Raw genomic sequence first — 27,165 nt, 5'->3', positions numbered from 1 at the left:
AATCCGTTTTGCAAGACTCAGTACTCCTATCAACAAAGTAACGACAACCACGTGGCAGTCAATCCCGATAGCCATGACCAAATGAGGTGGTAGCCCTTTTGGTGGGCACATTTCTGCCGCCGAAATTGACGAGCATGACACGCAACGAATTGCGGGAGGTGCTTCACGTGTGCTGGTCCTCGTCACCAAAGCCGTTCCAACAATATAAGTTACCTCATGTCGCATTCCAGACCTGGCCTGTTATTCATGACAATGGTGAAAAGGATTCATGTTGGAAATTTCGAGCCGAAACCCCTTGTTGAAATCTTCACATCCAACACGAACCTCGTCTCAACACAATTCTTGAGCATGGGTTCTGTCGAATCGTCCAAGCAGGCACATCTTAAATCGGTCTCGCTGGCAGCGCTTCTTGCTGGCGACGTCGACGTTGCAAACGACCTCGTGTCCGCCTGTAAAGAAAATGGATTCTTTTATCTTGATTTCCGCCACGAGTCCACATGCGACATCTTGAAACATGTCGATGATCTCGCTGTTATTGGGAAATCAGTATTCCGGCTACCACTGGAAGAAAAAGAGAAATACAGCACCGAGAAATATCTGCCATCAAGGCTTTTCGGGTAAGTTTTGCTGTGTTGAGAATCTCACTCCGATTACATTTTGCTCGGACTATACGACTGAGATTTTAATTTTTCAGTTACAAACGAGTCGGCTGCTCCGTCGGGCCGTTCGCCGGCAAGAAGGACGGTTATGAGAGTTTCTCGGTGTGTTCCCATTCTTCTCAGTGTGGCGGATGGAAAACGAAAAGGCCATCTCTTTGTCGTCTGGCAACCTTGGTCGAGCTGAACTAATTCGACCCATGCAGATTCACAACAATGCCATCTTTGGAGAGGATACCATGAACGCTCCTCAAGCTATCGACGAAAACTTGCCACTGTTTGAGACATTCATGAGCCAAGTTCATGAGTATACTGATTGCATCCTGTCAACCCTGTCAAAAGCCTTGGGGCTTCCGCATGACTTGAAGGACTGTCACCGGAAGGACAAGCCATCGTCTGCAAACATGGCTATGCTGAAGTACCTCGCCTGGGGCAGCAGCGACGACCAAGTTGGGAACATGGCACATACCGATATGGGAACTCTGACAGTGGTTTTCTCCCAGTCCGATGGCCTGCAGGCCATGCTGCCCGGAGACAAGGAATGGTCTTTCATTCCGCCCAGACCTGGACACGCCGTTGTTAACGTCGGAGATTCGTTACGTTTCCTGTCGGACGGTGTGTTGGCTTCATCTCTGCACCGCGTGGTGCCTCCACCCGAGTCGAGTGGCCAGGACAAGTTCTCCGTCATTTACTTCCTACGGCCAGAGTTTGATGCCAAATTTACAACCCATGACGGAAAGCAGATGAATAGTGTGGAGTGGCATAATCAAAAGTACGCTCTGTTCAGAGAAGCGAGTCTTGACGCCAAGCAGCACGGTGCCATGCTCACTGGGCGCAAGGAGTATCTCGGCTCCACCAACTAGTGACTGTCGGCGAGTTCTTGATTGTATCTTTGTTGATTGACGTTTGTGTGTTATTTTGTCTTTCGATATCAATAAATCAGCCGAGTATTTCCAACTATCCGTTCAAATTGCGACCGTACCCCTGAAAACTTACACATCAACATATAAAAATAGTCTGCATATCCGCCGAAGTTCTCGGCCTCTCGCCGGTCGAGCTCCAGAATCAGATGACAGTGGGACATGGCATGATGGGACCAGGGGAACATCCGAGCACTTCTCGCTCAAGAGTGCATAGTCAATAGCGAAAAGAACCGTAATGAGGGAAAAGATCCGTCATTTACTTCATCTAGGTACTCCATATAATCTCCAACTTTTCCGTATAGTTTTCATGCTAGTACTACTTATCGCCGCATGACGAGAAAACGGAGAACTGACTCATGAATACCTCCGAATACGCATGCAAGCTCAGGTCGACTAATCTCACAGTCAGCATATATAATTCCGTGTTACTAGGCGTGATCGTACAGTTGTTGAAGGGATCATATGTCGCCAAAGGACCATCCGCTATCGTATCGCTCATGTTGTGATCCTCTACACCCTGGTCCTGATCACTGGAATATTCTTGCGGCAAAGGTGGTGCCAAAGAGTGAGTGGGATGATCCAAGAGATCACTAATACCTATAGATGTGTTAAGACAGCTAAATGGACTTCATGTACAGTATAGTCTCATTACCAGGTGCCGTTGATTCGGGCGGTGTCGTCAAGTGGCCCGGTGGTGGTGCGAAGGCCAATTCGCCCGAGGCTGAAGTTAATCGCGGCGATTTGCGGGAGTTCTGGCTTGGCTCTTCTAATCCAACAGTATAAGAATTGTAACTGACGAATGCTAGGGCACTGCGAGCGAACTCACCATCAGCGTCCTTGCGCTTCTTACCCGTCATTTCCCTCAACTTTGTTGCAATGTGGCTGCCCAGTTTTGAAAGTTCCAGATCCTCCACAAGCTCATCGATGCCCAAGCTCTTGAATCTGAGAGTCGCGGCGGTCATTTGCTCTTTGGTACATCTTGAAGTGTACCTGTGACATGTTTGTGAGCTCAAGTTGCCGGTTGAGATGTTTGTGGCTGGAAGAAGGCATACGCTGAATGCGGCACCTCTGCGGGCAACGCGATGAGATATCCGAGATTCGAAGTTTCACTGAGCATTTCAGTCCACTCACGGTACCTGCAGCCCTGATCAACCCAGTTTAAACATTTATTAGCCATTTTTTGGTTCTGAAACCGGTCGGGGAAGTCCCGGCATAGCTTATTAACCAAGACAGTGCGCATTTCCCGGATCCAATGTGTGCCGGTATGAAATCCTGCCTCGACGACGTGCGAGTAGATATTGTGGCATTCAAACCTATGGTAAATCCTCATCAGATCACGGATATCAGCGTTTTCTTTCTTGGTGGCAATGGCAGCCTCCCAGCCATGCCCAGTTGGGAGGGCCGCTTTAGCTTCCTTGATTGCACGCAGGAACTGCCCGCAATCGTTCTTACAGTCCTCCAAGAGTCGTTTAGTACTCGGGGAAAGTTTTATTTCGTTGCACGTGGCCAACCCGGTTCGACAAAAGGCGTCATCATCGGCCCCGACGTGGAGAGTGGTGGCTGAGGCCTGGTGGGAGGCGAGGACGACTCCTCTTCGGTCTGGGTCCTGGTCAGGACCGCGACAAGGATGGCCTTCTTGAGAATGACGAGTGCCGCGAGGTCGGTCTGTGGACGACGGTGACCTTGCACAGACGTCATCCTGAAGAGTGGCCCCGGCCGTGGACGAGGCATCGCCTAGCCTGGATGACCTGGGCTTGCTGACCTGAAGTAGGTGGTTGTTGGTGCCGATGTTGATGACATCAGCCGGGGTGAGGGGAGGTGGTGGTGGGCTCAAGGTCCCACTCGCACTCGTGCGGGAAGGTGCGTCCCTCTTGTTGTTGCCGAGTTTGGATTGCAGGGCCTGAGGCCACCATCAGCGTCGACGTCGGGATTGAGAGCAATCGTGGTCCGCATGAGCCAACCAACCTTGGTTCGACACAATAGGCAAAACAGGCGATTCAAGGCAGACAGTTCCATTGCGGACAGCTGCTGCAAGCACTTCGACACCTGCTCGGCCGAGATTCTCGACTCGTTTGCCCTCAAGAAACGAGCAAGCTGGGCAAGCAAGTCTTGTAACTGCGGTTTCGACTTCGGCTCCATGCGCATCCAGGAGGAAGCAGGATTTGGGGGAAGAGGAGTCCGGCCTGGACGCAATCAGACTCAACAATGAACATTGTTCGGACCTGCTGCCGCTAAAAGCGATCGGGGGAGGATACGGGGTCTGGGGTACGGAGTAAGGAGTCCGGAGTGCTCCGGAAAGTCCTGAAGAGACTGTCCTGAAATGTCTTGTTGCCGCGCGGTATCTCTCAGCCAGCCACAACATTGGATCCAAACGTCGGTCTCAGTTGCCATCTTCACGGCACAAGACGATTCGGACCCACTTAGGCATGAATCTCTGGGAATTTCAGCGACATGTGGAGCTCGAACTTTCGTTCCATGTCTCGTCCTATCCATCCATCGTCGGAATCAGAATCCGCTTCGTTGGCAACCCGTTAAAGCGGTGACGAGAAGCAGCACAAAGGGGCGGATACCGGTGCCGACGTTACCCCGCTAACAGTTGACGTTTGTGTTGCTCTTTGCTACCAGGAGCGAGCACCGTGTCCGCGCTACCACTTCGAGGCCGGCTGAAGGTGGTCGAAGCCACAATTTGATCACAAAGTGGTCAACATGCGCAGGTCGCAGGTCAAGATATCAGTCTTCTTATACCCCGTACGACGAGTCCCACAGTCATGTTTGCAAGAGGCATGGCAAGCGGAGGCTTGCCTGGTATTTTAACGTGGAACCTGCTGGCTCTTGCTTAAAACCCTCCTCGGGTCTAATTGAACCTGTCAGGAGACGAGCCATAGTCACACATACCGCCGCAACAACTTTCGGCGCCTTAGAATAATACTCTTTACTAGGCCGTTCGTAACTTTCTTTCGACACTCTTTCGCCAATGAATATCCGGACGCGCATCCCCAATCTTGTCATCGAGACTGTTCGAAAACAATTCCCAGGTCTCAACAAAGGTTTAATCTGTCTGAACAATGGCTCCGGTGCTGTGGCTCATAGAGGAGTCATGGAGAGGTGAGTTGTCTGAGCCTTATGAAATGCTGTGACAGAAACCTTTCGATTAAGAAAAGGCTCTACGCAGTATCGCACGGACAATGTCATCCCCTCACATGAACTTGCGCGGAATGGACTCCAAAAGCCAGATCGACGTCAAGGAGCGTGCTCTCCAATACGCCAAACTTGCGTCATTCATGAATGCTGACCCTGACGAAATTGGTAAGAGAAACCCGGCCTTGGACACTATTTTGATTAATTTGCTAAAGGTATACTTGCGGTATTCGCTTGACGTCATCTGACTCCTGAGCTGCTGGGTTTTTGCTAATCAAAGTTGGGAATCAAGCCTTTGGACCTTCCACGACTGGGCTTTTGCGAACTCTGACCAACTCTCTCGGCCCAAATCTCAATGCGGACTCGGAAATCATCGTATCCATTCTTTGCCACGAGGCTGGCATAACTGCGTGGGTTGCCCTGGCCAAAAGTTTGGGTATATCCATCAAGTGGTGGACACCGGCCAGAGGGGTAGGAAATAACAACGACCCGAAACTTACCCTGGAATCGCTCCGACCACTTTTGTCATCCAAGACCCGACTTGTATGCTGTGGACACGTGTCAAATATCACAGGAACCATTGAACCCATTAAAGAGATTGCAGAGCTCGTCCATAGCATACCGGGCGCTATGGTATGTGTGGACGGAGTAGCCTGGGCTCCTCATCGGCCTATCGACGTCAAACAACTGGATGTCGACTTGTACGTCTTCAGCTGGTATAAAGTATTTGGCCCTCACATTGCCCAGATCTATGCCAGGCGGAATGTTCAGCAGCGCTACTTGACCAGTCTCAACCACTACTTTTTTGATTCCTCCACATTATCCGCAAAGCTGGGCCTAGGCAACAGCTGCATCGAGCTGGAACATGCTTTAGTACCCATCATCAGTTACTTGGCCGACGAAGTTGGTTGGGGCCCCATAATTGCGCACGAGGAGGTCATCACAAGGTATATTCTCGATTACTTGACAGCCAACCCGGACCTTTACACTATCTATGGATCGCGGACCTCGGACCCCAAAACTCGAGTTTCCCTGATAAGCTTCTCCGTGAACGGAGTTGCGTCTGCCAGGGTCGGCAACGAGATACATGAAACATCAAAATTTCGGCTACTCACAGGCGACTGTTGGTCTCCTCGTACAGTCCACGATGTTCTTGGATTAACAGATGACGGCATTATTCGAACAAGCTTGCTGCATTACAACACCGTGGAGGAGATGAAATTATTCACGAAAAAGCTCGATGAGGTAGTGCATACTTTGAGAAGATAAAATCATGAACCGCTGGGGGGTCAGTTATTCCTTCCTTGTGACGTGACGTTACATTACCATCCGTACCGCATAGAAGTGTGAAGAAGAAAAAGAAAAATAGAAAGATGGGTGAAAGAATACGGCTGCGGCCTAGCTTACCGACCAATCTGTTCGAACCACTCTGCGTCGATTTGTCCACTTACCCTCGTTCCCTTCCGATTGGAGTGGCTCAGACACTAGTCGACAAGAACGACGACGTGGCTAGATGTGAGAGAAGTCAACGATTTCCCGGTGCTTGGTTTAGTATTAAGACATTGATTGCAAGGATATGACCCGATGGCAGCAACCATCATAAGGAATAATCAACATGGCCGTCGTGCTCGACTTGAACAGCTTCATCAGAGTCTCGATGGGATAAGTGGTCTTTTTTGTTGGACTGGTTTGGTCAGCTCGCGAAGTATACAGTGACCGACCTCCGCAGACGAATTAGTTGAAACTACCGCCTCGGTATTCGCGAACAGTAGGCTGCGAATAGATGCAACACAGTAGGATCTGATGGCATCTCTCCCATCTCTGTCCACATGACGTCAAGTAGAGGATTGGGAAAATTGTCTGGGCTACTTGGAGCTCTAGGTCAAATGTGCAAATTGATGGCCGTTGCACACAAAAATATAACTGCAGTTGAACCTTGGGCGAGCCAATCATACTCCTGGTTGATTCGGACATGTTGTGCAGTTCCGAGAACACGTATTCCATCTTTGATTTCCGATAGGCAGCGAGATGTAGAAGCTTTAGCTGCGTGCGATTCGCATCACATGTGAAGAAAGAATCCCAGAGACTAGCGTTATAGTCTCGGTTTGGCATGAGTGGCTTGGGAAAGAGGCCAGATCAGGTGCGCAACGCAAGATCAAGATGGGACTATTCAAAGAGAATTTTACATGCCTTTTTCAGAGGCTCAGTGAAGCGAGAGGAAAAGGCATTGTGCAACGATCCCTTTTGCCAAAGGCTCCGCGGTCCTGTTTCAAGCTGATGGTCGGCAAACAGCGCAAGCAAAGGCCTTATTGCGGAATTGCAAGTGCAGCGGCAAAAGCATGCGACTCGACATGACGCCGTCCAGCTCGGACGTCGCGTACCCCTCACTCCTCGCCCTTGATACCATAGTCCCGGGCATAAATAGGGCCCGGACACTGGCTGGATTTGCATTTGGGGTCCGTCAAGGCGAAGACTTCTATTTTACCCCGACACCTTGCTCCCACTTGCTTGGCACGAAATGACCATCTCCCAGGACCATGACCTGCGAGGGAGCGCCACCGAGTCCTCCGCTCTTAGGAAACCTTTGAAACCGAGAGGGCTTTTGGATGGCTACAAGTCCTACCATGTGACACCCGTGATTGGAACCGAGTTTCCCGACGCCAACGTGGTGGAGTGGATGAGGGATGCAAACAGTGATGAGATGCTGCGAGACTTGGCAGTGACTGGTGGGCATATTCCGTGGAACTGCTCCTTCTCTCGGATCTGGCTGACGAGGAGCCCGGACAGTCTCTCGCCGGGGTGTCGTGTTTTTCCGAGCTCAGACCGACCTCACGGATGAGCTTCAGAAGGAGTTGGCTCTTCGCCTGGGTCGCTTGACGGGCAAGCCGGAATCCTCAACGCTTCACATCCACCCACTGGCCAACTTCGATCCCGAACGGGACCCGTATCTCAACATCATCACCACCGACCAGGCCGCTAACCCTGCAGAGGACCTTTGGAAAAACAGACCTGCCGATATCCGAAACAGCTGGCATACAGACACGGGCTACGAGCCCAACCCCGCCGACTACTCCATCTTGAAGCTGATCAAGCTGCCCAAGACCGGCGGAGGTGCTCGATGCTCATCTCGTCCCGTTCCAGGCTCTTTGCTCTACCATACTGACTGTTTGTTGCCCGTGTAGACACGTTGTGGGCCTCATCTTGCGAGATCTACGACAAGATTTCTCCTGCCTACCGCAGGTTCCTCGAAGGCCTGACAGCCGACTTCTCCCAGTCCAGACTGCCGACCGTGGCTGCTGCAAAGGGATTCCAACTATATTCCAGTCCCCGCGGGTCGCCCAACAACGTTGGCAGTTCTCTGAGGGCCGTCCACCCCGTCGTTCGCACCAACCCTGTCACGGGATGGAAGAGTCTTTTTGCCGTGGGCAATCACGTCGAGCGCATCAACGACGTAACGCCGGACGAAAGCAAGAGATTGCTCGACTGGTTCCTGCAGATGATTGTCGAAGAACACGACTGTCAATTGCGGCATCGGTGGGAGAACCCCTACGACATCGGTGGGTACTCGAGCGTTGCAGCACTCGCATGGATACGATTTTGGCAGAATCTGACCAGTGTGCAGCGATCTGGGATAACCGTTCGGTCTATCATACCGCCATCTTTGATTATGCCGGGCTGGGTGCCCGGACTGGCCATCGTGCCGTGGGGATCGGCGAGAGACCATACCTGGACCCCGGCAGCAAGACCCGTCGTCAAGCTCTTGCCGAGGAAGAGGGATAGCCGAGGAAGAGGATGTATCCTGGGCCGCTTGGTGAGATTGTCTTACGAATCATGTTCGAACACGCCTTGACATGCCTGCGAGGGCGTTTTGCAGACTTTGGTGGCAAAGCCACGACTCCTAAAGGACGAGGCGTCTCCGTTGACAAGAGATGAGACTTTTTACCTAGTCACGCCGAGATTCGGGGGCCAATCATTGGGTAGGGAACTGCCATGTCGATGGTAGATGCCTGTGGGTGTGCGTAGGATGGGCATCTGCGGTGCGAACCAATAAGAAGACGGAGAATGGGAATACTTTGTTGATGGAAAATACAGTAAACTATGTCTATAACGATCCTGTGTTATAGCGATATTTAGGTTTTTACAATAATTCACAGTTATCTAAGGTTTTTCCCTAGTAAATTATTAATAGTTATATTATTAATAATATTATTTAACTTTTTATTAGTTACCTATATATTTTATTATTATTAAGCTCTACTATAGAAGCTAAATTTCCTTATAGTAGAGCTGGATTTCCTTATAGTAGAGCTAAATCTTGCTAGGTGTAATTTTCCTAGTAGATTTAAGCCCTATAATAGTTGCATTTTAACAATAGTTGCTATATAACAATAAAAAAAGCCTCACAAAGAATATCGTTATAGACCTAGTTTACTGTACCAAAGAGGCGTAGGAAGCGAGAGCTGTGGTGACTCCGTTCCTGTTCATGATGATTTTCCCACGAGGCACGAATCACGATCCAAAGACGGAAGACTGAGACTGGGTTTTCCATCACACATTCATCTAGACAATTAAAAGCTGTGGGTGGGCAATTACCAAAGTATGTATTACACAAGGAGGCTCACCACTGTGAAGAGCGGCAACTTCTCACCCCTGTAGATAATTCTACCCAGTGTGTCGCCTTTGCGTCGTTTGGTGCATTGAACTCGTCTGGCACTTGGTGAATACTCGCGGACCAACGTATCCCTGCATACGAGGTCGCATTTACCTGCGCTTGCAAACGCATACGTACTACATGCCGCTCAGCCAGACGGATGGGACTCTCACGGTGCGGACAATCTCCATCCACGCTCGAACAGAAGTCGTCGAGTGAGAAACGACGCCATCACCATAGCGAGCCGAACAGGCCACCACTGCGTGCGTCGGGCCCTGTGCTCCCGGACGATGGCGGTTATATAATTCCAGTGCTCCGTTATCCCTCGTCCTCATCCAAGCTGAGATCAACCACCTCACACCGCCGTCCGCGGAATCCGACCCCGAAATATGGCTTCAGCGACGGTACAAACGCCCGGCTCCCATGCCTCTCTGCCGGCAGACAGACTCGAGGCTCCCGTCCCCGAAAGCCCTCACCATGTCCACACCACACTGACCTTTGTCAAACCGAACGAGGACGGCTCCCCCCAGGCCCCAATATACATTGGGAGGCCAGAGAGCTACGAGCGGCCCGAGGTCAACATGCCCGTCACCATCCACGACGTCAGCGGCCACGAGCTCGACTACACGCTGGACAGCCACGGATTCCAGTTCCACCACCACGAGAGCAAGCTCAAGGACTTCCTCGACGACAAGGAGATCAGACAAGTGTACTACCCGGAGACGGAACAACTGCTCAAAGACGTGTAAGCAAGCCGCAGTGTGCAGCCCCCGAGTGAACAGAGCCCAGACCAACCGTCGTCGCAGCACGGGTGCCACGCGCGTCTTCATCTTCGACCACACCGTCCGCAGGGCGCCAAAGGACTTCACCAGGCAAGGCCAGCCCCGTGGCCCGCTCAAGCGCGTGCACGTCGACTCGTCGTACCACGGGGCCGAGTGCAAGGTCCGCCACCACCTCCCCGACGAGGCGGCCGAGCTCCTCAAGGGTCGGTACCAGATGATCAGCGTCTGGCGTCCGATCCGGACCATCCTCAGGGACCCGCTGGCGCTGGCGGACGCGCACTCGGCGCCCGAGAGCGACCTCTTCCCCATCAAGTTCGTCGACACGAGCCAGGTGGGCGAGGGGTGGAACGTCAAGGCGAACCCGGACACCAAGTGGTACTTTCGCTACAGGCAGCCCCCTGACATGGTGACCTTGATCAAGTTTTACGACTCCAAGCAGGACGGGAGGGCGAGGCGCACGCCTCACTCTTCCTTTGTTGATCCGTCAACGGAGCACGAGCCGACTAGGGAGAGCATCGAGATGAGGGCGCTGCTTTTCCATCCCGAGGATCGTGACTAGACTGTGTCACGAGCCGGGCCCTGCACGTGCGCTGGCTGGTGTCTGAAGCGGGTGAGACCATGTCGAGTTGGTGCAATAATGCAGTGTGTGGATTCCATCGTTCCAGATCGTGTCATGTCGTGTCGGGGTTGTGTAACTTGGGGTTTCCGCAAGCGCCTGCAGGTCTCTGCACTCTGCCACGCTCGCAAGGCTGTCAAGCGAGATGTGACGTATCAGAATCTCCCGAGACAGCCAGTAGACACGGGAACACGGAGTACATGGTCGATGGTCGATGCTACATGCTTTTGCCGCCGGGCTCCGCGGTCCACGGAGACTTGGCCAATATGGAGACGGAGAAATGCAGCTCGTTGGGCAGTCCATCGGATAGGAAAGGAGTACGGAGTACCGCACCGAGTCTTCACTCGTCATATATGATATATAACTTAGTAGGTGCGGCATGTGGCCCTGACCGCAAGCCGGCCGCAATCTCAGCCACTCCGGGACGGACCAATGACTTCGTTTGCAAAGACGTGAGCTATTTCCGGCCCCCGCAGAACAGAGTGCGGAGTAGAGTGAAGCAAAGCGCGAAGGCGATCCTTGTACATCGTTTCTCGACAGAAGGCCTGTCCTGTTTCCCGCCATCCAAACCATGCCGGCGTGGGTTTTCTCTGTCCGTATTTCGGAACCGGTACGGAGTACTCGGTACCTCCTCGCCCTCATCCCCGAAGGACCTTGGAAATAAGGACAAGTCCATGTTCCAACTCCTGCCATGTCGGCCATCCATATCCCAGCCGGAAAAAGCTGTCCTCTCTCTCGAACCAACCCCCCCGCCCGATGTAGACCCCGTGCTCCTCCAGCAATGTCTTGTAGAATGCCGCGAACCCCCCCACGGGCTCCTTCTTGATCCTGACAAAGCACATGACGCCGGCCTCGGGCTCGACCCAGTCCAGCCACTCGCTCTCCTCGGCGATCCAGCGGCCAATGCGGTCCCTCCGCTTCTGCATATCGGCAATGGTCGCGGGGAGTATCTCGCCGCGCCGGGAGAGGATCTGCTCGGCGCAGAGCTCGTCAAGGCTGCTCCCGCAGATGCTGATCTGCTCCTTGGCCGCGAGAAACGCCTCCTGCAGACGAGCGTCGGTGGTGGTGAGCCAGCCGACGCGGATGCCCGGAACCCCGTAGGCCTTGGACATGGACGAGACGCCAATGACGTGGCTGCCCAGCGAGGCCGCGGCCGGGATCGACTCCTCTCCTGCCCGGCCCGAGGCGTACCTGAGCTCCGAGTACGTCTCGTCGACGACGAGGTAGCATCCTTTCTCTTTGGCGAGGTCCGCAAGCGCCCGGAGCTCGGATCCAGAGTGCATCGTGCCCGTGGGGTTGTTGGGGGAGCACACGCTGATGAGCTTGGTGACGCCGGGGCGGACGGCGGCGCCGACCTGGGCCAGGTCCACGCGGTACTGGGACTCGAACTCCAGATCGACATGGGTGACACGGCAGCCGATGGCGCGCGGCACCTCCAGGTTGGTCGCGTAGTTGGGACGCGTGATGACCACGTGGTCCCGGGGGCCCAGGAGGGCCGTGTTGACGACGAAGAGGGCCGTCGAGGCGCCCGCCGTCACGAGCACGTCCTCGGGGCTGATGCTGCCGTTCGAAGCCTGGGCGACCAGCGAGCGAATCTTGGAGCTGCCCTTGTGCTCTGTGTAAGTCAGCACCGTGTCCCGGGGGATGGTGATGTTCAACGACTCGAGCGTCTGGTCTGATATGGCGCTCTCGGAAAGGTTGTATTTGATCACGGCTCCGACCTCCTCCGGAGCCTCCTTTTCAATGGCCATTCGCTGGTAGTTCATTCTGTCTTGTCTTGCCTTGCCTTGCCTTGTCTTGTCTTGTTTTGTTTTGTTTTGTTGTTGTTGTGGTGGTGGTGGTGGTGGTTGCTGGGTCTCGAGGGTCTTGAGAAATCAAAAGACGCGTCCCGCTGAGCCCGAACGCTTACCGACTTTTGTTGCATGAGGCTCCATTGCCAAGCCTTTTCCTGTGCCTTGTCCGTTCCTCAGTCTGCCGGCGTCCCCTGCAAGCCGCGTGGGTTATGCTGCGGGTGCTCCTTATGAAAAGCCGGGCGTAACGCTGTCTGTCACCGTGTTTTCCGCGCCACGCGCTGGCATCGGCACGGCATACACAGGGACACATGGCACACGTGCAAAGTAGGATCTGGACTGGTCATATTTCCATGCGGCCATCGTCTAATGCGGCTAGCTGCCGTGGGTATTGTACACGTCCTCAGCAACATCGTGGAACTTGACCATGCATCCAAGGCCCTTGGGCACCGCGTCATGCGTGCTACACTGCTTCATCGACTCCGGTGTCGTCGACCTCCCCATGGTGGTGTTGTACCTCAGATACAGGTGTGCAATGAGCACTTTTATTTCCAGCGTGGCGAGCGCTTTGCCTAGACAAATTCTGGCACCGTGCCCGAACGGAATAAGATGAGCCTCGCGCGTCCTGAGCGTCGAGGGGTCCCCGTCAAGCCACCTCTCGGGACGGAATCGATGGGGATCCGGGAAAATAGCCTCGTCCCGATGGAGAGCCGTGATGGACGTCGTGACTATAGTCCCCTGCGGGACGTAGACGCCACACAGGACGTGGCCACCTTCGGGGACTACGCGCTCGGCTCGCCCACTAGATGCCGGGTGTAGACGATAGACTTCGCGAAGACACGCTTCGAGCGAGGGCACGCGGCTGTCCAGCTCGGAGAACGGCACCGACCCGTCTGGCTTCGGCGGCAAGGCCTTCAGCTCGTCCCGTATCCTCCTCTGCCACTCCGGAGCCCCTGTCAGTCTCCAGATCAAGTACGTTGCCGTGACGGCAACCGTGGCCTCGGCGGCATTGATATTGTCGAGGACCTCGGCCGCAATGTACTGCTGGTCGATGGGGACCTTGGTCGCCTCGCGGGCACGCGCTTCCAAGAGGTGCCGCAGCAAACAGTGGGATTCAGACATGCCAGGTCCCTTGACTGCCTGGGAAATGCGCTGCTTACACCAGGACGAGAGATCATTGTCTGCAGACAGATAGCCTAGGCTCGAGCTCAGGGCTCTGCAAAGAAGAGAGATGTAGTCGTAGGCCGTCGGGTACCGGATGCGGAACGACCCGACAAACTGCTGCTTCTTCAGACCGGCGAGGATGCTGCGCTCAGGGCACGCGGTCTCGATCGAGCGAGTGCAGTGGTCGGGCCCCAGGACGAGGTAGGTGATGATGTCGAGCGCATACCAGTCCGTCAGGCTGTAGACGTCGACCTCTGCAACCTTTTGCACTTGGCGCAGGAGCGTCTGAGCACGCTCTTGGACGTGGTGTTCGATGTGCGGCGACTTGTATATGGTCGTGGGCTGGTAAAAGGCCGAGATCAGCCTCCGCTTTGCCTGGTGCTCTTTATAAGGCTTCGTTGCGAATACTGACCGCCGCCCAAACCCCATGAAGTGGTCAAAATAGTTGCTCTTCGGCCACCGATGCGACGTGCCGTAAACGTCTCTTGTGCCTTGGAGCGTGGCCACCGAGACCTCGTTGGGGGCGATGCGGACGATGCGGCCGTACTTGCGGTGCCATTCGAGAGTTTTGTCGTTTCGGCAATAGCGAAAATCAGACCAGGCCAGGTAGAGTCCCGATATCTTGGACATGCAGGGGCCGGGAACGTGGCGGAGTGGTCTGTAACGACGGTAGGCCAGCCGTATAGACGCGAGCAAGGACAAGATCAACAGGAGCGAGAGAGGGCCAAGATGTAGAACGTGGTTCCATATCTGCACTAACGTCAGTGCCGGGGCGGGCATCGCTTTGAATATTAGTTTCCCAAGGATCTTTCTTCAACGGGAAGAGGCTTGCTCCTGCACCAGCCTTGATGTGATAAGTTGCAATGCCTGCAGAGCCAATGATGGACTGATGGGACAGTCGTAGGCAACTCATCGGCTTGGGCCGAGGTTTATACAAAGCGTGCCAATGACACCATCTTCCTTCAAGTTGACGGGCTGTCTCATATACGCTCCCTCCCTGGCGCGGCCAGCATGTCTTGCAAGGGGCATGGCCAGTTCCAGATGCTCAAGATACGGTGCTCCCTAGAGGATACCCTGCCTCGCGGCTATACTGAATGAGATGCTGCCCATGGTCGTGCGCCGCTACAGAGGTCTCGCGAGATGCCCTGTGCGGAACAGCAGTCGAGCTCCGAGTCGAGGCAACGTGAAGTCGGATGCAAAATACCGCACGCCCGTCTGGCACAGGGCAAGCGGTTCGTCACATCTGGGGTGGGCACTGATGGAGTATTCCTTCGTAATTGCTCCATGCCGTGTGAGTCTCCCGAGTGGCCGACGGAAGGGAGAATCGACATCATGCTCAATCACGTCGGCTCTTGCATAGTGCTGCACTGCATGACGGGGCGCTATGGACGGAGAAGAGCAGCGTTGTCGAGAGTCGAGACATGAGACACACCGCTCTTCAGCCGCTTAATGTCGGTACCAGGCCCAGCGGTCGGCAATGTCTTGCTCGAGGCTCAAGGCAGCATGTTCAAGAGAGCCACAACGACGTGGCAGCTTCGTAGTTGCGCGCTTGACAAGTGTGTAGACGAAGCGGACGAAGAGTGTTTGCTTGACACCGGCTTGGATTTTGCATCTCTTTGCACAGTGCGCGTGTGGATTTCCACGGTGTCGTTCCGTGCTTCATCGGTCCACGACTTATGCCACGATGTCACTCCACGTAGCCGCTGACGACAGGACCGTGGCCGGGAGCGGCTACTGCGTCCCTCGTTCATGTCCGGCCTACGCATGGGTTGACACATAGGTCAACTTTGGTCATACTCCGTACTCCGCAGAGGACTCCGTACATGGCGAAATACGCGCGAGTACGGAGTCCCGGAGCCCAAAGCTCGCAAGATTCACACTCGACGGGCCAATGGCGGCTGCAGGATGCTAGCCATCTCTTCCAGATTGGGTTCCGTGCGCATAAACGGTACCGACGAAAGCGAACGCTATGCCGCAGCTACCACGGAGCTGGTTCCACGGAGCCATACCGATCCTTAAAGGCATGATTCTCCATCCGACTACTGCACTGCGCTCCTTTCGTACGACGCATGTCTCATGGGGTCTTTCGTACGGTGAGCAAATAGTACGAAGCGGTCGTACTGCTGCTGTTGTTGCAATACTTGCCAGTGGTCACAATGTCGCTTCGCCAGCACCGCAACGGCATAGAGCTCATGGTACCGAGTACTCCGTACTCTCACGATGAATCTCGGGCTGGCTTCTCCGTTACCGGGGACGTGTTCCTGGGTACGGATTCCGGAATATGCAAGGGAATCAGTGTCTCGGGGTTCAGCCACCACACAAGTAGAATGCCACATTGCGACGATTGTATAAGCCTAGAGCCTCAGACAGGAGGAGCGTAACCTTGACTGAGCCGCCAATTGACTGTTGAATTGATCAAGCAGGCTTCTCCCTCCTGCCCTGGGCAACGGCGCAGGAAAAGGAAAGTCGAGCAACAGCACAAAGACTGCATACGGCGGGGAGACATCGTCGCCATCAGCAGAGTGAATCTGACTGAGCATCGCCGACCATGCCCGCCAATGGATCAACTCAGTCTCCTCCGGCGCCATCCGTCCCGATGCCGCCGCAAAAGGACACAGAACGAACAGGGAGTCTCTCAGAAGAGATCATCAACGGCGCCAACGGGCCTCCCGAACGCCCGTCCACCGCAACGAGGAATGGCAACCCGGCCTCGCTCGATCAGGGAGCAAAAAGTGACCGGGACCGAGAGCCCCGGTCGCACGGGGAGCAGTTGAAGCCAACGTCAACAAGCGCTGCCGCGGCTGGCGAGCATCTGGAGCAAATCTGGGAGTGGAATAGCACAGCGCCGACATCAGTGGAGCGACGCGTTGGTGATTTGATCGACGCAAGAGTTCAAGCACAACCCCGTGCCCCTGCTGTCTGTGCCTGGGACGGAAAGCTTACCTACGGCGAGCTTGACGACCTCGCTGCCAAGCTAGCGTCTAGACTTTGCCTCCTGGGGGTCGGACCGGATGTCCTCGTGCCGTTATGTCTTGAAAAGTCCATGTGGACGACGGTGGCAGTACTCGGAGTCATCAAAGCCGGAGGCGCCTTTGTTCTGCTGGATCCATCCCTGCCCGAACAGCGCCTGCAGGTCATTCTCGATCAACTCCAAGCCAGCGTCATGATATCCTCGTCCTCCAACGGCGAGATGAGTTCGCGACTAGCACGGGAAGCGATAGTCCTCAGCTGGGACCTCTTCACCGAAACCGGGCCTGTCAGTACTGACCAGCCTGCGCAACAAGAAATCCGCCGACGACCCAGCCCGTCGTCTCTTCTCTATGCCGTTTTCACGTCTGGAAGCACCGGCATGCCAAAGGGGGTGTTGATCACCAACGCAAATGCCGCTTCTGCTCTGCACCACCAAGCAGAGTGTATGGGGATGAGTAGGGATGCGAGGATATTCGACTTTGCGTCGTACAGCTTCGATGTTTCCGTCAGCAATGTGCTCTCTGCCTTGACGACGGGTGGATGCCTGTGTGTTCCGAGCGACGAGGATCGCAAGGACAACCTGGAGCGGAGCATAGCGTCACTAGAGGCAAATATACTTGATATCACGCCATCCATGGCCCAGGTGCTGTCACCCGAGAGGATACCCTCGGTCAAGACTGTGATTTTCGGGGGCGAGGCCTTGCATCCTTCTGATGTCAGACGATGGTGGGGGAAGGTCAACGTCATTCACATATACGGTCCTTGCGAATGTACACCGACAAGCACAATCAACTACAACATGAGGAGCCCGGACGAGGCGGCGCATATTGGAAAGGGCGTGGGACTCGTGACGTGGATCGTCGATCCGGATGATGACAACACACTGCTCCCCCCAGGATGCACTGGCGAACTGCTCCTGGAAGGCCCGCTCGTTGGACGAGGTTATCTGAATGATGACGCCAAAACTGCGGCCGCCTTTATAAAAGACCCCGAGTGGCTGCTCCGCGGGTCCTCGACCAGGCCTGGGCGGCATGGTAGGCTCTACAAGACGGGTGACTTGGTGCAATACACGAGCGACGGATGCTTGAGATTTGTTGGTCGGAAGCAAGCTGCCCAGGTCAAGATCCGGGGCCAGCGACTCGAACTCGGGGAGATTGAGCACACGCTTCGCAACCACGCCATGGTGGACGAGGCTGTTGCCGCTTTGCAACACGAGGACGGCCAGGAGTCTCGCATCGTCAGCTTCGTGACTGTGCGTGATGTTGACGCTGCAGTCGACCTGCCGAGCGACAAAGCCGGAGAAATGCAGCATGGAGATGAAAGCGAGGCTCAAGGAGACGAGAAGTATAACCTGAAGACGAATCATCAGGACGATATCGAGCAGTCTCTCACCAATGGACAATTGCGAAAACACCCCGCGCAACGGATTCAATACGAGCTCTTTGGAATGCTCAAGTCTCAGCTGCCACTGTACATGGTGCCCCAAGTGATCGAGATTCTGGATGGAATGCCTCTCAACCGAAACGGTAAGATTGATCGCCTAGCACTCGTCAAAGGCCTCGAAAGCAGGACCTCAGCACGAGGCCCCATTCAGCAACCGGCGTCGGAAGCGCAACGACGAATGCTCCAGGTCTGGGCGCAGGTCTTGAACCTCGATGCTTGTACAATTGGCATCGATGCCAGCTTCTTCCACCTTGGGGGTAGTTCGATATCGGCCATGAAGGTGGTCGCCGAGGCTCGGAGGATCGGCATCAAAGTCAGTGTAGCCGACATTTTTCGCCATCCCGTGCTGCGTGAACTGGTCGACCACAGCCACCAGGAGTCCTTGACCGACAAACCAGACGAAGTCATCGCGCCCTTTTCCCTCTTGTCTGACGAGGGCTCTTTGCAGTCGCTCCTTCACGAGATATGTTCCCAGTACGACCTGAGCCAGGCCGGCGGCACCAAGGATGATGCATTCATACATGACGCTTATCCATGCACTCCGCTGCAAGAAGGTCTCATGTCCTTGACGTCCGTAAGTCCAGGATCTTACATCGGGCAATACGTGCTACAGTTATCGCCTAGAGCTTCAGTTGAGAAGCTCTGTGCGGCGTGGGAGCAGGTGGTCCGTCGTTTACCAATTCTGCGGACCAGGTTGGTACATCACGACCGCGTTGGCCTTGTTCAGATAGTGGTAGACGAGCCGGTACGTTGGATTGAAGCAGGTTGCTTGGACGACTATCTCAAATCCGATATTGAACAACCCATGGATCTGGGCCAGCCACTGACTCGCTACGCCCTGATCCAAGATGCCATGGGAATCCCCAAGTGGTTTGTCTGGACCATACACCACGCCCTCTACGATGGGTGGTCTATGCCCCTCATGCTAGACGCGGTGAGAAGGGTGTACCGTGATGAAGAGCTTCAACAAGGCCCCCAGTTCCAGGCTTTCGTAAAGTACGTCAGGAGCCGGGACGACAAGACGATGAGGGACTATTGGCTTGGTGCTCTGGAAGATTGCCAGTGTGTGCCGTTTCCCAGTCTTCCGCCACACATGGAGAAGCCCATGGCCAACGAGTCCGCCGAGTATTCGTTCCCGCCGCCCCAGAGCAACCGGTTAGGCATTACTCCTCCCATCATGATACGCGCAGCGTGGGCCTTGCTGGTCGGAAAGACGACTGACACGGATGATATCGTTTTCGGTGCTACGCTCTTTGGCCGAAACACACCGCTTGAAAACATAGAAATGATGACTGGGCCAACCTTTGCGACGGTCCCAGTGCGTATGAAATGGAACGAGGCAGACAGGGCCGTCGAGTACCTCGAGGCGGCACAGCGTCAAGCAACAGGAATGATGGCATATGAGCAAATTGGCTTGCGCAAACTGGCTGAACTGAGCTCCGGGGCACGGCAAGCCTGCAAGTTCCAGACGCTGCTCGTGATACAGCCGGAAGACACGAGCGACAACACGGACGAGCTCGGCACGTGGAGGAGCGAACTGGGCCAAGGGGAGAGATACGATTCACACGGCCTTATGCTTATCGTGCAGCTCGGTGCAGATACGGTCAGGGTCTCGGCTCACTTCGACTCGAGAATGATCGAAGCGTGGAGAGTCAATAAACTCCTGAACCGCTTGGGATATGTGGTGGCCCAGCTAGACGAGGCCAGCGCAGACCTTGTCCTTTCAGATGTCCAGACCGTGACTCCCGAAGAGCTCACGCAAATCTGGCACTGGAACCATAAACTTCCAGAAACGGTTGAGCAATGCGTCCATGAGCGGTTCCAGCACATGGCTCAAACCCAGCCTCAAGCGTGCGCCGTATGCGCCTGGGACGGAGAGTGGACTTACAGCGAGCTCGACGAAGCATCGACAGCAGTAGCCCACTATCTCGTCAGTCTTGGGCTTGAGCCAGAGCAAATAGTGCCTCTATGCTTTGAAAAGTCTCGCTGGACGCCGGTTGCGATGCTCGCCGTCATGAAGGCCGGAGGCGCATCCGTGGCCCTGGACGCGACGCAACCGGAGGAGCGGCTTCGTACAATCGTCCAGCAAACCGAGTCTGCCCTGATGCTGTGCTCTTGGGTAAACGCAGACCTGGCACGCCGTCTAAGCCGCCAGCATGTCGTCGAGGTAGACGACAGCCTGCTGGCGAGGCTCAAGTCATTACCTGGGACCAGTCAACTACCGGCCGTGACGCCATCCAGCAAGCTCTATGTTGCCTTCACATCGGGGAGTACGGGGGTCCCCAAAGGTGCCGTCATTACTCATTCCAACTTCAGCTCTGCCATCCATCACCTGCGTAGTTGCGGCTCCTGCAGGGTCGAGCCCACTGCCAGAGTATACGACTTTGCTTCATATGCCTTTGATATCAGCTGGTTCAACAACTTGCAGTCTCTGGCCAGTGGTGCGTGCCTGTGCATCCCTTCGGAGTCGGATCGACGAAATGACCTGGCGGCATCTATTCGACGACTACGGGCTACATTTGCGATATTGACACCGTCGACCGCCAATCTTCTCCCGCTCGAGACTATCGGCTTCCTCGAGACGCTCATGCTCGCGGGAGAGGCTCTGCCATCGGAGTACGCCAGGAGATGGGTTGGGCTAACTCAGTTGAAGAACGGCTACGGCCCATGCGAATGCACCCCCATCTCGACTGTCGCGGCCATCGACGAGGAGAATGTAGTAGCATCCGACATAGGAAGAGGCGTTGGCGTCAACACGTGGATAGTACACCCGTCAAACCAAAACAGGCTGGTTCCCATCGGAGATGTCGGAGAGCTGGTGCTCGAAGGGCCTCTTGTTGGCGGCGGCTATCTCGGTGATGCCAAGCAGACGGCCGCAGCCTTCATCCACGACCCAGACTGGCTTCTTCACGGGGCGCCTGGTCATTCCGGCCGTCAGGGCCGCCTGTACAAGACGGGCGATCTAGCACGGTATAATTCGCATGGCGGCCTGGTCTTTGTCGGCCGCAAAGATTCCAACCAAGTCAAGATTCGCGGGCAAAGAGTCGAGCTAGGAGACGTAGAGCACCACCTCCATGCCAGCATTCCGGCTGCAAGGCAAGTAGCAGCCGAAGTCATATTACCTACCGACTCAAATGGTCAGGGACGGCCCGCGTTGGCAGCGTTTCTTGTAGTCGACGATCAAACGGCCTCATCACCAGTTGCTCAAGTCATGAGCGTATCGGCCGACGTTGAGCATGAGCTTGCAAGACGTTTGCCGGCCTACATGGTTCCCACGGTCTACTTTTCTCTTCGTCAACTCCCGACAAACAGCTCAGGCAAGGTAGATCGACGTCGTCTACGCGAACTGGGAGCCGGCTTCACGCTCCAGCAACTTGCCCAGCTAAGAAGCGAATCTGTCGGCGACAAGCGTGCCCCCGCTACCGAGATGGAAAAGACGCTTCAGAAAATATGGTCTCGTGTCCTCGGCATCGCCGCGGACAAGATTGGCTGCGACGATAGTTTCTTCCGCCTTGGCGGCGACTCCATCACCGCCATGCAGGCATCAGCGGCGGCGCGAGGGCTTCATCTCAACATTTCAACGGCAGACATCCTGCGCAGCAAGACGATTACCTTGCTCGCGGCAGCTGCCGCTTCCTCAAAGCATCATCTCATAGATAGTGGCGCTGTTGACGCCAAGGGGGATGATGGCCAGCCTTTCCAGCTCAGCCCGATCCAGCAACTGTATGCGGCAATGCAGCCGCATCCGAATCAATGTTTTGACCAAACCTTTCATCTGAAGCTTTGCCGGCCCGTGACCTTTGCAGAATTGTCACAGGCTGTCCAGGCGATTGTCACGAGGCATCCCATGCTCCGGGCTCGCTTCTTCCAGGTCGGCAAGGACGCATGGAAGCAACGCGTAGTCGACGATGCATGCCAGTCATTTCACCTTTCTGAAGTCGTTGTCTCCGATTCCCCCCGCCCATCAAAATCTGACGATATGCGCCAATGTCGGGAAAGGCTCGATATTGAGAATGGTCCTATTCTCGCGGCGGTTCTCTTTGACGATGCAGAGGGCCAAACCTTATTCATCGCCATCCACCACCTTGTTATCGACCTTGTTTCGTGGCGGATTCTACTCGAAGAACTCGAAAGTCTTCTTATGAGACACGAACTATCGCCGAGCCCGACAACAAGCTTCCAAACTTGGTGCTCCCTTCAAGCACAGTATGCCACGAAACATCTTCAAGAAGAAGTGCAGGGCTCCCTCACTTCACCGTCATTGTCATATTGGCAGATGGGACTTGGCCAAAATCTCCACGGGGCGACTGTAACGGACGAGTTCATTCTGGACGAAGACCACAGCAGCGCGATTTTAGGCGCCTGCAATGAGGCCTTTGGCACGCGCCCGGTCGAGTTGATGATAGCAGCTCTTGCTTTCTCGTTTTCTTCTGTTTTTACTGACAGGCCCTTGCCTGCGATATTCAGCGAAGGGCATGGCCGAGAGCCCTGGGACGGCCGCATTGATCTTTCTCGAACAATTGGCTGGTTTACTACGATTTTCCCAGCCTTCGTGGCCGACGGAGCAGCCTTGGACTTGGTGGACACAATACGTCGGACCAAGGACTCGGTGAGAAGCTTGTCAAAGAATGGCTGGACCTACTTCACGTCGAGATTCGCCAACGAGTCCAACGCGGCAGCCAATGTCGCTGGCTTCCCCGTCGAGGTATTACTCAACTTTGCTGGCTCCTACCAGCAGCTCGAGCGATGTGGAAGCCTCTTTGAAAGTGTCTCGGTAACAGAGAACTGCCACCCCGAGTCGTGGTCACAGTTGCGCCGTTTTGCCCTGTTTGAATTCAACCTCCACGTGGACAAGGGCCGGCTGGCCGTGTCTCTGGAATATCCAAACAGCGCACGGCACGGCGACTTGATCGCATCTTGGGTGAGAAGCTACAAGGATGCTTTGGCGAGGTTGGGAAATCTACTTGAGAACAGAAAGCCCGAGTGGACGCTATCGGACTTTCCCATGGCTTTCAAGTCATATGCCGACGTGGACGAGTTCCAATCTGTCGTGCTGTGCCAACTCGGCCTCAAGGACGCACAAGATATTGAAGATATTTTCCCCTGTACCGGCTTACAAGAGGGTCTTCTTGTCGCCCAACTCAAGTCCTCGAACAACTATCGAGTTGTGCTCGATTTCGAGATCAGAGCCACAGAGGCTCCTGGCGATTGTATTGACTTGGTCAGGATCGAGCGCGCTTGGCAAGCCGTCGTGCGGCGGCACGCGCTGCTGCGTTCAATTTTGGTCGACGTAGTGCCCGGAAGCAGTAGGACAATGCACGTCGTCCTCAAAGACCCCAAACCCAGCATTTCATTTGATCAGTGTGTATCCGAAACATGCGTAGACCATGGACTCGCCGGCGGCGGACCTTGCTCCCGGTATGGAAAATACGACCTCCAGCACCACTTGTCGATATCCAAAGAGGACGAGAAGTTCGCCCGCATATGCTTTGAGGTGAATCATGTCATCCTGGATGGACACTCCACCGGCGTGATGCTTCGTGATTTCTGGCAAGCCTACAGTGGTACGCTCTTGCCGGATGCCCCCTCGTTCGGCGACTTCATCAGATACGCCGAAAGGCGACCACGCGATGCCAATCAAGCATTCTGGGCGAAATACTTGGAAGACGCGAAACCGTGCCTGTTCCCGCGCTCCAAGGGGGCAACAGGGTCAGGGCCGGTAAAAGAAGTGACAGTCACGGTCCCTGGGCTCGACGCATCCAAGATACACGACTTCTGTTCCAAATGGGAAGTCACGACAGCTTCTGTCATGCAGACCGCATGGGCTGTGGTGCTACATCACTTCACGGGCTGCGCGAACCCTTGCTTTGGCAACCTCGCCTCCTGTCGAGACGTGCCCATCGACAGATTGGAAGACATGTTCGGACCCGTCATTGCCATGGTCCCATATCGCGTACGGCTAGGCGGGAATCGCTCGGTCATCGAGACACTGCGGGAAGCACAGAAGGACTTTGTTGACAGCTTGCCCCATCAGACATTCTCGCTCATGGAAATCCACGAGACTCTTGGAATAGGCTCGTCTGGGTTGTTCAACACCATTCTGAGCTTTCAACGACTTTCGCAGCAGCCCACTGCGTCTCCAGACGGACATACCATCCGGGAACGAGCCTGTAATGATCCAGTAGAGGTAGGCGTGTCCGGTACCCTCACTTGAATGGTATAAAGCCAGCGATACTAACAAGCTTCACTCTTAGTACCCCATCTCGTTGAGCATCGGTGACAGTGAAACCGAGTTGTCGATCGACATTGCCTTTAAAGGAGGTTTCATTTCGGACGCCGAAGCTGGTCGGGTGGCCAAGGCTATGGGAGCTGCTGTGTCGTCTCTCATAAGTGAGCCCCATAAGAAAATCAGCAACGAGAGCCTCCTTACCCGAGACGACCTGGAGCGGATATGGACTTGGAACTCGGCCGTGTCAGGAACAGAAGAAAATTGCGTCGGGGAAGTCTTAACCACAGGCAAGAGAGCAGGCGTATTGACGTGGGTGGTTGACCCCAGGAACCATGACTCTCTGCTGCCGCCTGGCTGCGTTGGGGAACTGCTTCTTGAAGGACCACTTGATGGTTGCGATGATCTCGGCGACAGATTGAATGGCGACGCAGCGTACATCGAGGATCCAGCGTGGTTACTCATGGGTGTTCCGGGCAAACAGAATGGCCGGCACGGCAGACTCTACAAGACGGGCGACTTGGTTCGCTATGATCAAGATGGCAGCCTAGTATTTTTTGGTCGCAAAGAAGACACCCAGGCCATGCTTGACGGGCAATCAATTGAGTTGGGAGAGATCGAATATTGGGTCCAGAACTACATGCCCGAGACAGACCATGTGGCGGCCGAGGTTATCGAACCTCAGTCCGCGGATCTGCCCTCGAGACCTCTTCTTGGTGTCTTCGTTCAGTTCAAGGATCCTAGGCCAGAATCTTGCCTCGAGCTGCTTCCCATGACAGCGGATGTGGAAAGAAGGTTGGCCAAGCATTTACCAGCCTACATGGTGCCGTCATTGTTATTCTCCCTTCCACAGCTGCCGATGACAACGACTGGAAACATCGATAGGAAACAGTTGCGAGAGATTGCGGCCCGATTCACGGTTATGCAGTTGGAGAACGTTCGAACAGCGAGATGCGAGCTCAAGCGACAACCAAGGTCCGAGGTGGAAAAGGTGATGCGAGATATCTGGGCCAGGGTGCTCAACGTCAGTGTCGACGTGATAGGTTTGGACGACAACTTCTTTCGCCTGGGCGGCGACTCCATCTTGTCCATGAGACTAGTGAGCGAGGCGCGAGATTCCCACATCAACATGACCGTAGCGGACGTTTTCCACCGCGAAACTCTAGCTGAGCTGGTCAATGGGCGTCATGTAAACGGAACTGCATCCAGCCGAGAACCTGGCCAGGTTGTGCTGGTTGATGCAGATACCAAAGAAACCCTTTTGACGGAGATTGACTCCCTCGGCCTGAACATCCATCGTGAAGACATTGTCGATATTCTACCAGCAACCTGTGTCCAAGAAAGGTGTTTTGTCGAGGGTATCTACCCCGTCATGTGCGTCAAACAAGACAAGACAGGCGGCGGTACTACATGTGGACGCTTTGCAAATTACGTCTATGTAGATCTGCACGCCAACCCCGACGTCTCTGCTTTGCACAAAGCTTGCACTCGAACCCTTGACAAGTTTCCTATTCTTCGCGCGTGCTTCATGCGGCTTCAAGGGCGGTTCTGGCAAGTCGTGCTCCATCAAATCCAGCATCCTTTGCGCGTACAAGACGTCAGTGAGGATCTCGACGTGGCCCTCGCAAACTTTTGTCTCGAGGATGCTCACAAGGCCTCCGCCGCCGAGCCCCCGGTTGCGCTCGTCCTCCTCAGGCACAAGAACCATGGCGGGCGACTGATAATTCGCATGTCCCATGCCCAGTACGACGGCGTTTGCCTGCCCACAATCATCGAGTCGTTTATCAATGCCGACATAACCACTCCTCCTCCACCAAGCTTTTCTGCGCTGCTGTCGCATGCCTCCTCCAGACGGTCAAAGTCCATCGAGTACTGGACAAAACTTCTGCAAGGATCACGGCCCGGTACTCTGCGGAAACGCGTCTTCCCGCAGAGGGATGTCCTCGCGCCGCAGCCCGCGGCAATTTACATTCGCGCCGAGACAAATCTCCCTCCCCTTCCGGGGAACACAACTCCAGCTACCCTGGCCAGCGCCGCCTGGGCACTGCTTCTGTCGCGCATGACCGGGCAACACGACGTTGTCTACGGGCATTTGGTTGCAGGGCGAAACTCGGCAATTGCAGGCATTGACAAGGCGGTAGGGTGCTGCCTCAACTTCATTCCCGTGCGAGTCGGTTTCCAGTCGACCCCGGCGCCAGCCGAGCTGCTGTCATTCGTTCAAGAACAGTTCCTTGCCGTCGGGGAGGCCGACTCCCTCGGCTACCGGGACATCATCAAGGAATGCACCGACTGGCCGCCCGGCTCGGCGTTTGAGTCGACCATCCAACACCAGAATATTGACGAGAATCCGCAGGTTCAGTCTGCGGCCGGCACATCGCAGGTGCGGTTTTTTGAGAACCCCCATCTTGTGCCGACATCAATACACATGGTGTCTCAAACTCGGGGCCGCAGGCTATGCTTTGAGCTCAACAGCAATACTCACATCATGGGCACGGCGACGGCGCAGGCCATGGTCGACGGACTCGTCTCCATTGTCGATGAGTTTAACCCTGTTGGTGGGGGAAACTGCCGTTGAGTTGGCGTCATGAAGATCTGGCACGTCGAATGCGAAAAGGGCCGGTGTTGACTGGGCTGCTGCCGGCCGGGAACGGCTTGGATTCACTCTATTCAAGCTGATAATCGGCTCCCGGGCTATCCAAGTTGTTGACTCAATCTTGGGAACCTGAGCTTCGAGGCCTCTCTCTGTATATACATGAGCACTGTACCCTAGTATCCTGAGGCATCGACGCCTCTTTGTTGTGTTTGC

The 27,165-nt window shown here is 54.9% G+C and overlaps 8 protein-coding genes across 8 annotated transcripts; 5 read left to right on the top strand and 3 right to left on the bottom strand.

The window, feature by feature from the left end:
- Positions 1-348: 348 nt before the first annotated feature.
- Positions 349-1,519, top strand: MAM_04591 (Oxoglutarate/iron-dependent oxygenase; the record flags this gene model as incomplete). Its single annotated transcript, XM_040823389.1, has 3 exons — positions 349-617; positions 695-761; positions 863-1,519. The coding sequence occupies 3 exons, from the start codon at positions 349-351 to the stop codon at positions 1,517-1,519; spliced, it is 993 nt and encodes a 330-aa protein (XP_040678642.1).
- A 376-nt stretch (positions 1,520-1,895) lies between these two features.
- On the bottom strand, positions 1,896-3,595 carry MAM_04590 (uncharacterized protein; the record flags this gene model as incomplete). The annotated part of the gene is made up of 6 exons (XM_040823388.1): positions 1,896-1,972; positions 2,024-2,176; positions 2,232-2,345; positions 2,406-2,569; positions 2,632-3,479; positions 3,545-3,595. The coding sequence occupies 6 exons, from the start codon at positions 3,593-3,595 to the stop codon at positions 1,896-1,898; spliced, it is 1,407 nt and encodes a 468-aa protein (XP_040678641.1).
- A 1,169-nt stretch (positions 3,596-4,764) lies between these two features.
- On the top strand, positions 4,765-5,986 carry MAM_04589 (Pyridoxal phosphate-dependent transferase, major domain protein; the record flags this gene model as incomplete). Its single annotated transcript, XM_040823387.1, has 2 exons — positions 4,765-4,885; positions 4,998-5,986. The coding sequence occupies 2 exons, from the start codon at positions 4,765-4,767 to the stop codon at positions 5,984-5,986; spliced, it is 1,110 nt and encodes a 369-aa protein (XP_040678640.1).
- A 1,249-nt stretch (positions 5,987-7,235) lies between these two features.
- Positions 7,236-8,497, top strand: MAM_04588 (Taurine catabolism dioxygenase TauD/TfdA; the record flags this gene model as incomplete). The annotated part of the gene is made up of 4 exons (XM_040823386.1): positions 7,236-7,443; positions 7,505-7,828; positions 7,900-8,274; positions 8,340-8,497. The coding sequence occupies 4 exons, from the start codon at positions 7,236-7,238 to the stop codon at positions 8,495-8,497; spliced, it is 1,065 nt and encodes a 354-aa protein (XP_040678639.1).
- Positions 8,498-9,757: 1,260 nt separating this feature from the next.
- MAM_04587 (uncharacterized protein) lies at positions 9,758-10,709 on the top strand (the record flags this gene model as incomplete). The annotated part of the gene is made up of 2 exons (XM_040823385.1): positions 9,758-10,113; positions 10,175-10,709. The coding sequence occupies 2 exons, from the start codon at positions 9,758-9,760 to the stop codon at positions 10,707-10,709; spliced, it is 891 nt and encodes a 296-aa protein (XP_040678638.1).
- A 695-nt stretch (positions 10,710-11,404) lies between these two features.
- MAM_04586 (Pyridoxal phosphate-dependent transferase, major domain protein) lies at positions 11,405-12,532 on the bottom strand (the record flags this gene model as incomplete). Its single annotated transcript, XM_040823384.1, has 1 exon — positions 11,405-12,532. One exon carries the CDS (start codon positions 12,530-12,532, stop codon positions 11,405-11,407), a length of 1,128 nt encoding a protein of 375 aa, XP_040678637.1.
- A 399-nt stretch (positions 12,533-12,931) lies between these two features.
- MAM_04585 (benzoate 4-monooxygenase cytochrome P450) lies at positions 12,932-14,350 on the bottom strand (the record flags this gene model as incomplete). The annotated part of the gene is made up of 1 exon (XM_040823383.1): positions 12,932-14,350. The coding sequence occupies one exon, from the start codon at positions 14,348-14,350 to the stop codon at positions 12,932-12,934; it is 1,419 nt and encodes a 472-aa protein (XP_040678636.1).
- A 1,918-nt stretch (positions 14,351-16,268) lies between these two features.
- On the top strand, positions 16,269-26,934 carry MAM_04584 (Amino acid adenylation; the record flags this gene model as incomplete). The annotated part of the gene is made up of 2 exons (XM_040823382.1): positions 16,269-24,320; positions 24,388-26,934. The coding sequence occupies 2 exons, from the start codon at positions 16,269-16,271 to the stop codon at positions 26,932-26,934; spliced, it is 10,599 nt and encodes a 3,532-aa protein (XP_040678635.1).
- Positions 26,935-27,165: the final 231 nt, after the last annotated feature.

The sequence above is a fragment of the Metarhizium album genome, assembly GCF_000804445.1.
Source record: "Metarhizium album ARSEF 1941 chromosome Unknown scaffold_10, whole genome shotgun sequence".
NCBI lineage: Eukaryota > Fungi > Ascomycota > Sordariomycetes > Hypocreales > Clavicipitaceae > Metarhizium > Metarhizium album.
This window is presented reverse-complemented; position numbering and strand designations above follow the sequence as displayed.